The 11,414-nt window shown below is 41.7% G+C and overlaps 1 protein-coding gene across 2 annotated transcripts in view; it reads left to right on the forward strand.

Annotated features, from left to right (window-relative positions):
* Positions 1–11,408, forward strand: part of LOC103379116 (E3 SUMO-protein ligase PIAS1-like) — a 36,008-nt gene extending 24,600 nt beyond the window's left edge. The window contains exons 3-13 of one of the 2 annotated variants that reach the window (XM_008310563.3): positions 2,884–2,968; positions 3,061–3,199; positions 3,316–3,459; positions 4,508–4,613; positions 5,547–5,620; positions 5,918–6,078; positions 7,094–7,230; positions 7,910–8,168; positions 8,422–8,561; positions 8,988–9,028; positions 9,467–11,408. In XM_008310563.3, the coding sequence (XP_008308785.1) occupies positions 2,884–2,968; positions 3,061–3,199; positions 3,316–3,459; positions 4,508–4,613; positions 5,547–5,620; positions 5,918–6,078; positions 7,094–7,230; positions 7,910–8,168; positions 8,422–8,561; positions 8,988–9,028; positions 9,467–9,832 (1,652 nt within the window). In that variant the 3' untranslated portion in view covers positions 9,833–11,408. The remainder of the gene's footprint in view (positions 1–2,883; positions 2,969–3,060; positions 3,200–3,315; positions 3,460–4,507; positions 4,614–5,546; positions 5,621–5,917; positions 6,079–7,093; positions 7,231–7,909; positions 8,169–8,421; positions 8,562–8,987; positions 9,029–9,466) is intronic. The other variant, XM_008310564.3, reaches the window with a different exon arrangement.
* Positions 11,409–11,414: the final 6 nt, after the last annotated feature.

Consider the following 11,414-nt stretch of genomic DNA (forward strand, 5'->3'; position numbering starts at 1 on the left):
GGGGGTGAAGTGATCAGATTTACTTGTGCCTGTGTGGCTATTGGAAATGTGTTGCATTATATATTAATAGGTATTAATGATGCAATTTGTATTCATAGAAGCTGCACACACACACACACACACACACAAATCCTGTAGAAAAACTTTTTTTTTCTCTGTGACCTAATTTTGATGAAAAATATAGAACTGGCAACCCTGGAGTTGAACTTGATGGCAACCATGCATGTTGCTGCGCAGTGTGGTAGCAAAAAACAAACAAAAAAAACCCAATAATAATAATAATATATATATGAGTAAATATAAAAAATATAGTAAAAATTATAAAGTATATGTTTTTAAAGAACTGGATCATACGTAGTTAGAAACTAGTTACGAAATTAAGAAGAAAAGAAATACAATTGGTCAGAAAGAAGTAGCAAATAAACACTTAGTATTCCATGTCGGCTCAGACATTTAACTCACTCTTATTTGTTTACGGTAATTAAGCTTAAGCCTGAAATTAATGTCCTGGTGATTTACTTCAGTGGCAAAAAAAAAAAAAAAATCACCGTAAAAACCAAATGACAGTAATTACAATTCTGCTGCCAGCAGTATTAATTCTCTGCTGTCTTTAAATAAAACATATTGGAATGATTCCTTATGGAGACGGAGATAAAGTTCTGTTGTTGTTGTTGTTGTTGTTGTTGTTGTTGTTGTTGTTATAAACACTGGACCCTTTGACGGAAGACCTGGTTTGAAACTTTTGAAAAATCATTGATATAGTATTAAATATTATGTGTGAGTTATGGCTCACTGAGCTTCGAGGAAAAGATTTGCATGTTGGCAAAAGACAGTGGTGTGTGTGTGTGTGTGTGTGTGTGTGTGTGTGTGTGTGTGTTAGTGCGAAGGCTGAGATAGACCTGAGACATCCATTCAAGCTTCTTTCAAATCTCCTGCAGTTTCTCTTCTAAACAGTGAAAAGGCAAAAGAAGGGAGAAGGGAGAGAGAGAGCGAGAGAGAAACACAGAGAGAGAGAGAGAGAAACACGGAGAGAGAGAGGGAGAAACAGTGAGGGAGGGTGAGAGAGAAGATCACAGAAAGGGAGTGAGAGAGAATGAGTAAGTGAGGGAGAGAGAGAGAGAGAGGGAGGGACCCTCTATTTTTAGCCTGTGTGTTTGTGGAGGACGAGGACCAACACACTCTCTTCGTATGATTTCCATTTTCTCCCCCCGGCTTCACACACTCCGACACTGAAACATAAAATCTGTGCTGTCCATTATTGTCAGTGTGTGTGTGTGTGTGTGTGTGTGTGGGCTGAGCTGGTCGTTACATGGAGGAACGATGGCTGTTTGAGAGGGAACGTTAGTCCACCTGTCACACAGGTGTGTGTGTGTGTGTGTGTGTGTGTGACAGCACGACACTGCACTCACAACTGTCACTCAAACTGTGGTTGAACGATGTTTAAAGTATTTAAATCAACCATCAAGAAGTCTCTCTCTCTCTTTTTTTTTCTTCCATATGAGCCTGAGGCCAAAGAGAAAAACGTGTCGTATATGAGCCTGAGGCCAAAGAGAAAAACATGTCGTTTTCTTATCACTTCTTATACTTCACAAAACTGCAGTACAACAGTGGCTTTAGATCAGACGACACTTTTCACCTGCGGCAAATGTTTTCAACACAAAGAAACGAAAGTCTTCGAGTTCTTCTCTGGAGCAGGGGTCTCCGGCTGTTTTTGACCTCTGACCCCATTTTGACATGTCAAATTTCCGGTGCCCTCAGCGACATGTTAGTAACTGTCACTTGTGCAGTCACATGATCGTGGCCGTCAATCAAGATTCGCCAGCTCAGATATTTTTATCTGCAGCACTTTTATTTGAACTCAATTTATATCCATTAAAATGAAAGAAAAAGTTTTTTTTTTATATATAAATTCTGAATTCCGGGTGAACCCATGTGGGGTTGCGACCCCAAAGTTGATTAACACAATGAAGTATTTGTCTCATATTGTACTCATTTTTTTAAAAATGTATTTAAAGGCCTCCAATAACTCCGTCTCTTTAAGAACTTTTGTCTGAAGGATGAATGACGTGGGACTTGGCTGACAGAGGAAATTCAAAAGTTTTGGGTCTTAACCCAGAAAAAGTCAGGTATATATTTTCGCTGGAACTTACTGGGAACTTCGCCGTCTGAAGTCAACAGCGAGGAGAGATGTGTCTGAATATTTCATGCTGCCCTGCTAACATACATAGATGTATGTTCCACCGAGAATTCCTGTTTCAACCTGCTGTTTCTTTAATAGAGTGGCAAACTAGAAGCCAAAGTTATTTCCGTAACCTGTGGTGGTGGACCTATAAATAGAATGTGCACACACACATTTTATATATATGTGTGTATATATATATTTACACACATGTGTATATGTATAAATATATATATACACACATATATACATATATATACAGTATATATATATATACATATATACATATAGTATATATATATATATATATTTAATATGCCTAATCTGACTCAAACAAATATGAATCCTAACATTTGACTACATTTTAAACCTCTCTCAGTAGGTACCTGCAAAATGTCCCCACATGTATAGTTATACCAGTAACGCACACACACACACACAGAATACATTATTTCTTCTTGCACCTCAGTGTGTAGTCGTGTCTTTGACGTGCAGGTTTTCTTTCACTCTCTGAATATTTCATTAAAAGTCTGCAGACGTGCACAGATACAAGACTCCACACACCTCTTCACTTTTCTGTGACTCACTGTGCCCTAAAATCGTGGTCCACTGTACAGACGACAGACGGTTTGGGGCTCTTTTTTACACCTCAATATTTGTATTGTCTCATGACTCTCTCTCTCTCTCTCTCTCTCGTCCTGCAGCGTCGGACAACAGTCAGCGGTATCAGGAGACGTGCTTCGCCTTCGCATTAACGCCACAGCAAGTCCAGCAGATCAGCAGCTCCATGTAAGACCGCTCTGTCCGTGCAGCGTTCACTGAGTCCAGCAGTTCTTTGAGATGTTTACTGATTACTGATCACCTCGTGTCTGTCCTCACAGGGACATCTCGGGGACCAAATGTGACTTTTCAGTTCAAGTCCAGCTACGGTTTTGCCTGTCGGAGACGAGCTGTCCTCAGGAAGACCATTTTCCACCTAATCTGTGTGTGAAGGTCAACGGGAAACCGTGCAACTTACCGGTGAGCAGCACAGAGGAAATCTTTAAAAAAATAAAATTAAAAAACCCTCCTAAATGTCAGTCGTTTTAATCCTGACGTCACTAAAATGATCATTTGTATATATTTTATTTTTCCAGGGTTATCTTCCTCCAACCAAAAACGGTGTGGAACCCAAACGTCCCAGCAGACCCATCAACATTACCTCACTGGTCAGGTTGTCCACCACTGTTCCCAACACCATTGTGGTGTCATGGACAGCTGAGATTGGAAGGGTGAGAACTGTGAGAACCTTCATAGTTTTATTTTTTTATTTTTTTTATTTTTATGGTCTGTATTGTTATTGTACCACGAGGATACAACAAAACTGAGCCTCTGCTTTTAACCCTTCACCAAATTAACGTAGAATTGCGATGTTTGTTTCACTTTTAGCGCCATCTATTTGTTATATTTCACACATGTAACCTCTAGGATTTTCATAAACAAATGTTAACCCAGAAATGTTGTTCTTTAAGAAAATACAGATTCACTGTCAGTAGGTAAATCACTTTCCCGTGTGTCCTGGAAAACCTAAAAAATAATTGATCAAATTTCCAGTCGTGGAAAAACATTTGGAAAATGAAAAAAAATGGAGAACATTGTCTCCTCCCTGCTGTTCACCTGTAAACATGTCTGTCTTCAATGAAACAACACGTCTCTGCTCTGAGCTGACCCAGCGCACCATGTGACGCCTCCAGCCAATGGAATTTGGTTTCTAGATTTTTGACTTTTCAGAACTTGTTCAGGACTTACTGCAAAAGATAAATTCAGCCACAGCCCATTTGAAATATAAACAAACATATCAAACATATTTCTCTGCTGCTGCTCTCTGTGTGACAGAAGCTGAGTCTGGTTTGAAGACTGTGTTTCTGTGTGGAGTGTGAAGCTGGAGCATCTGCTGCTTTCAATCAGCCGTCTGACTCAGGAGCTTTAGTGTTGTTGAAATTTGGCACCGATCGATTCGTTCAGAAGGAGACCACCAGTAGACACGGTCACTATGTTCAGGACTATTACTGTATAACGACCGTAACCGTAAGTAAACGGAGGCAGTGAAAAACAGCAGAGCGGCTGCACAAACTGCTGTGATGTTTCTGTCTTATTGAGTCAGCATGTGTCCAAACATGTCCATATAAATCTGAAGGAAATTTCCACTGCTGAAGTCAAACAGAAAAACACTCAACAGGTGAACCTGGTAATGGAGATTGGGGATTTGTGCTCAGATGTAAAGTCACAGACTGGTTCCTTTGATTACACACACATTTTTGTCATGGATTTTCCTGCTTGTCTCTGCAGAGTTACTCCATGGCGGTGTACTTGGTTCGACAGCAGTCGTCCACGGTCTTGTTGCAGAGACTGCGAGCAAAGGGCATCAGAAACCCAGACCACTCCAGAGCACTCAGTAAGAACCGCTCACAACACTATTGGATCAGATTAGATTAGTCTAGAAATGACCCTATTTTCTGGACTATATGTTACACTAGGTTTGCGACTTATACTCAGGTGCGACTTATACATTAAAATATATCATTTTACATATTTGATATTTTCACACTGACAATCGCTAGAGGGTGCTGGAGTGCGATTTATACTCGGAGTCCAGAAGAATAAGGTAGATTAGATAAGATTAGATCAGGTGAGGTCAGGGTAGATAAGATTGGAATAGACTGGACTAGACTAGAAAAATCTAGATCAGAGAGAATTAGGTCAGGATATGTCAGATTAGATTAGATTAGGCTAAACTAAACAAGAATGAACAGAATAGATTAGAGAGGATTAGGTCAGGATTAGATTGGAATAGACCTGAGTAAACTAGATCAGATTACATCTGATCAGTTCAGATGGGATTAGATCAGATTAGACTACACTAGACTAGACCAGACTAGAGTTAAACAAACTGGGTTAGGATTAGATTAGAGATTTGATTTAGTTGACATCCACTAAAAGCCAGTCTATCTGTTCTGTGGACTATTGAATATATAGAATTATAAATTCACTGCTTTCCAAAGCAAGAAATGACGAGGGTGGTGATGCAGAAACAAAATCCAGGAGCCACTGGAAACACTTGTCCTGTAAAAGTATTGTTGGATCACAGTATTTATTTTCTAATTTGCCTTGATGGAAAATGATGTGAGAGGATCACAGACAGGACTGTGAACCACATAGACTAGACCAGACTAGAGTTAAACAAGACAGGACTGTGAACCACGGGATGAGAACCTTCATTCATGAACATATGTAGTGAAAGATGTGCAGCAGTGAAACAATCTGAGCGAGTCACGCTGCTGTGCCTGTCACTCACGTGTGTGTGTGTGTGTTTGTCTTCACTCCTCAGTCAAGGAGAAGCTGACAGCAGACCCAGACAGTGAAATAGCCACGACCAGCCTGAGGGTGTCACTGCTCTGCCCGGTAAACATGACTCTGTTTGAAACATTCTGACAAGTACAAACACGTCTCTTCACTCTTTGGAGTTTTTTTTTTTTTTTACATGTTTGTGACTCAACATGTCTTGATGTGCAGAACTCCTCCCCGAATGAATGATGAGTGACACAATCTTAACAGTCTGTTTCCTGGACCCCTATCCAGTGTCTTGTGCATGCGGGGGTTTGCGTGTTTCTCATCCTGTAATCCCTCCTTAATCCCTGTTGTGTCGTCTTCATGTCCTGACATCTTGAGGTTTTTTTTTTTATTTTTTCTTCCGTGCAGCTGGGGAAGATGCGACTGATGATCCCATGCCGGGCACTGACATGCTCCCACCTGCAGTGCTTTGATGCCACACTATACATCCAGATGAACGAGAAGAAACCCACCTGGGTCTGTCCTGTCTGTGACAAGAAGGCCCCGTATGAACACCTCATTATAGACGGGTGAGGCCCCGCAGTCAGATGTGCACGTCTGTAGTTTACCAGGGAAATAAAAACTTTTTAAAACTTTTTAAAAATCCAAAAAACAATGTTGATATTTTATTAGTAGATCTCAATATACGATGTATATCTTTTTTTTTTTTTTTTCCATATGAAATAATAGGCATTGCTCTGTGTATTTCATTGGTCGGTATCAGAGTACTTTGGAATCTACTACAAATAAGTAGTGATTTTTAAGGATCTGTGTTAAATAGAACTGGTTATAACAGGCCTGGCCAAACTAAGGTTCGTGGGCCACATACGGCCCGCCGGGCTTTCTAATCCGGTCCACTTAACACTGGTACACCGTACGGTAAAGACTGATGTCGATCCTGCTGTTTTTAATGCATTACAATAAAACAACTGTAATTCCTGTGGGTGCCACTAAATGGCAGTAGACATCAAATGTGTCAAATTTTGAACTCATTTTGGCCAGTGAGCCAAAGGTTTGACCACCCCTGGGTTACAATCAAATTTCCATTGTCAGCAGTTTGACCAGGATCTTTAGATCCATTACAGCATTTTTATCAATTTTATGGTTGAGATTTTTTGGCCTAATTGCCATACATCTTAGGTCCTCTAGGGTAACGATAGTCCCATCTTGTTTTCATCGTTAATTGAAGGGTAACGATAGTCCCATCTTGTTTTCATTGTTAATTGAAGTATTTCTGTCAACCATAAAAAAAAATCCATTTCCTCTGAACTGTAGCCCTTGTTTACACAAAAGTAGAACTAAATAAAGTAAAAAAAAGCAAGAATTACGTTCGCGATTGAACGACACCAAGGACGACGCGAGGGTTAAATGTGATTATTCACACTCTTTGATGATGTTGCACTGACAAAGACACTGACGCCCCCACGTCAACAGACAAATGTACGATATTACAGTGATGTTACGTTTAATGGATTTGTTTGATCCTTCATTTACGACGTTTTCTACGGTTAATGATATATTTTTTTCCTCCTTTTTTCCCCCCAGTCTCTTTGTTGAGATCCTTAACAGCTGCATGGACTGTGATGAGATCCAGTTTAAAGAGGATGGCAACTGGGCCCCCATGAGGTCAAAAAAGGAAGTGCAGGAAGTCTCTTCTGCCTCCTACAACAACGGGCTGGATGGTGAGAGCAGATTAAAGGAAATAAATGAGGACAGTGTTGGTTTGTAGGTCAGAGGGAGAAAATGTGTCAGAACAGGTGGTTTGATTAGGAGAAATGAAGGATTCAGGGGAGAAACGTCCTCACCTCCTTTGTTTGTGTCATCAGTGTGACTCTAGGGATGCATCACTCACCACATCATCATCAACCACATAGAAACGAACACATAATCTTGGAGAGGGGTGTCAAACATACGGTCCGGGGGCCAAAAACCAGCCCGTTAGCCTGTTCAATCCGGCCCACTTGGTGAAATTTAAAGTCCGGGGGCCAAAAACCAGCCCGTTAGACTGTTCAATCCGGCCCACTTGATGAAATTTAAAGAAAAAAAAATACACAAATACTTTATGTTCTATCCGGCCCACTTGATGAAATTTAAAGAGAAAAAAAATACTTCATGTTCTGGATATCTTTTGTAAAATTATATTTCATTAAGTATGAAAATAAATTAATAAATATCTAAAACAAAACTTGTACTTCGTTGCATAGAAACAAGGGGGGAAAATCATGGACTTACTGTTTATAAATTGTTTGATTTTAGTTAATCACGTTATAGTTGTACTGGTCCGACCCACTTGACATCTAACTCGGTTGTATGTTCAGACGATGATGAGTGTAACGTGTCAGAATCACTGTGGTTCTCCAGGTTCCTGTAGAACGTCTTCAGTCTCCGACCAGCAGAGCTCCTCCTCCTCACCCAGCCACAGAGACGGCAACAGCGGCGGCAAGAAAGTGGAGGTGATCGACCTGACACTGGACAGCTCCGACGATGATGACGACGATGACGACGAAGCACAGCACACGCAGCCGCCGCCCCCTCCTCCTGCCCCTCCTCTACGTCCTCCTTCAGTCAATAGAGCTTGTCCCTCCATGTCTCCCACCTCGCCGCCCATTATCAACAAAGGGTCAGCTGATGGTTTTTTTTCTTTTTTATTATTTTTATCTTTCAGAAACCAAACCTAAAGGGACGTCTGAATCCAGATCCTTTTTATGGGCAAATTAAAATTCATCAACTGCTGCTGCCTCCTTTGACCCCTGACTCCTTTTGTGTTCAGATTCTTTCTCTTCTCTTTCATGTTTTTTTTTTCACCTCTCGGGACCTGGGTCGACTGATGTACGAAATTAAAGTCTTGAGTCTGAGTCTCTCTGTGTCCGTAGGGTGTTGAACCTTCACCACCAGGCCTCTCCCGTGAGCCGCACTCCGAGCATGCCGGCGTTGGACACCAGCTACATCCCACCTGTCCCCCCACTCATCCAGGACTACAGACCCTACTACCACACCCCCAGCGACCTGTCAGGTAGAAATGATTCTGAGATTCTTTGATCTAGGTTTCCAAAAGTGAGGGTTGGGTCCCCATTTTTGGATACATATATATTATTTGTCAATAGGTGGAGAGAAATGTTTGTAACCACTGGTTTATATTTACCAAAACAAGGTGATTTATAGGTTTGTAGGTAACAAATAAACATACATAAATAAATGTGACCTGTTAGTCTTAGCAGCCGACCCTTTAGAGGGTGATGATCCTAAAAAAGCTTTTATTTTTGTAAAATAAGAGTTTTTTTTTTATTATTAGTGCAGCAAGAAATGTAATTAATGAAAATGAGCAGAACAGATTTTGTGTTTTTTCTAATACAAAATATTTTTAAAAGTTCAAAGAAATGACCCACATTTTTCTGGTCCACTTTTTGAAGTACTGACTTCTGTTGTCCTTGATTCACAGAGTTGAACTTCTTTTCTTTTCTTCAAGGGGACAGTCATCAGGTATGTACTTCACACTGGGTGGAGGTGAGTGGAGTGAGGGGGAGGATGGAGAAAACTGCTGTCCCCCTTTACCCTCTCATCATCACCCCCTCCACCCCCATCACATACATTGGCACATACCGTGTGTATAAAAATAATACATTTAATTCTCAATATTTTTCTTCTTTGAGAACAATGACAATATAAATATTTATATATATGTATGTATTTATTTATATGTATAGTATACTTATATAGACATATATGTATATATGTATAGGATTATTTAAAGTCTGGTTTTTGTCCAACATCCTACTTTTTTTTTTTGCACCTCCTCTCAAGTGCAGTGGCGCCCCCTAGGGGTTTTAATCTTTGAAAGTTAATATTGTTCAGATTGGTCCATGTTATTCTGCCTGTTAACGTTCTCCTCCTCTACCCCCACCCTCCCCCCGGGTTCAGCATTACAACATGGTGATGGCCGCAGCCGCCGCCGCGTCGGCGTCCGAGGACCACGAGTTGCTTCTTAACCGCTTCCTGCCCTACAGCACCTCCTCCTCCTCCTCCTCCGCCGCCTCACAGCTTTTCCTAGACCAATCAGGAAGCTCCCCGGCCACCTCGCTAATCGCGCAGACCAACGGGGCGAGCAGCTCAGGCAGCAACAGCAGCCTGGTGTCGTCCAGCAGCCTCCGCGACGCACACTTGACGCACTCGTCCTCGCACTCCAGTTTACACACCCACCCGGGCGTGGTGTCCAGCCGGAGCAGCGCCGAAGCAGCAGTGGCAGCTATTTATGGAGGGATACCTGACGTCATATCGTTGGACTGACTGGAGAAGAGTGGAGTCTTCACTTTGTGTTCAGCTCTGAGCAAGTGAGGATCCCACTCCCTAGAAGAAGACCCCCGACCCCCCAGAGTGAAGTCAGAGACGGACCCCCAGGTCCTTGGACTCCAGATGTTCGTGGCGTGGCGATGAGAAGACTGCCTCAAGAACAGCACCAACAGAAGGAGTCGTTGGCCAGACTGAAGGTTCCCTCCACCACACTGACCTGAGAACAGTGAGGAGTCATCATTAGCAGGGTCAGCTGGTGGACTGACTCCAGGTCAGTAACCTGTGCAGCCTGCCTCTAGTGGTTCCACCGGGTTCCTACGGCGCAGACTCGGCCTGAGAGGAGGACGTCTTTTTTTTTTCTTTTCTTTTCTTTTTTTTTTTACAAGGACTGACAGCGTGTACAGAGAACAAAATATATTTTCTTCTTTTAACTTTTATATGTAAATCCAGACTTTTTAAGTAAAGTGAGCTGCTTTAATGCTATTTTAAGTGGAGGACTGAAGGGTTTTTTATGTCCTGAGAGGCTTACGTCTACACCTTTTGCCAAATCGTTTGTTTCCGTCTTCTCTTCTTTTACCTACGTCCTGTTTAAATTATTCATTTCCGTTTCTGCAGTAGAACTTTTATCTTCCTGTCTCTGTCTCTGTAGTTCGATTCCCCCGTTATCTACTGCCTTTCCAAAAAAAAAAAAAAAAAAAGTAACCACTTTGAGGCACTCAGAGGTCGGTGATGTCTCAGTGTTTGTCACTGTCCGAAGGTTTCGGTTTCTACATCCAGTCTGAACACTGAGTTGATCTGACGACTTAAACCTCTGTTGGTCATGGTGTGGTCTATGGTGTGGTCTATGAACTGGACATGAGGACAGTGAACCAGGCTGTAAAGACAGTGAAGGTTGAACAGTGTGTCTCCAACTTCAAGGTGAAACCTTTGTCAGGTGCTGGGACTTCATACACACTGATCTGATTCTGTCATCACGAAGCACCAAAAGTGTCACAAATATAAACCAGGAACAAATGTTCCAGCCTTGTACCAACTCACAGGAACCATGTTGAGCCCCAGGGGGCGTCTTGTACCTCCTCAACTGAGTCCTAAGTCTGTGGGGGAGCCAAAAAAAAGATGCACAATTTTTAGAAAACAATACAGAAACAAACCAAAATATTGTTTATTTACAGTTTTTTTTCTAGAAAGGCAGTTTATATATTCATCTATTTTTCATTTCATTTCTGGATCTTTAGTCCATTCTTTCCACCTCATACATCAGCAAACTGAAACAGCAAACTTTTTATTTATACCTGGCAGTTTAAATGTTGACTGTTTCTTTTTTTCACCCCTTTTTTTTGCACAATGCCAAAAACCTACGGTACGTTAACAATAACTCATAGTTTGCAGTCACGTGTCACTGCTCATTCACACACACACACACACACACTCTGCTTCTGCTGATTGTACTGTGACGGTCAGACCCGTGGTTTTCTCCGACATGTTTCCGACGCCTTCAGTCATGGCTACCTATAAACCAGTGCCTGTGTGCGTGTGCGTCACACGCTGTGTTGAATCGACGTTAAAACCACGTCTCTGT

The sequence above is a fragment of the Cynoglossus semilaevis genome, chromosome 5 (assembly GCF_000523025.1).
Source record: "Cynoglossus semilaevis isolate Cse_v1.0 chromosome 5, Cse_v1.0, whole genome shotgun sequence".
NCBI lineage: Eukaryota > Metazoa > Chordata > Actinopteri > Pleuronectiformes > Cynoglossidae > Cynoglossus > Cynoglossus semilaevis.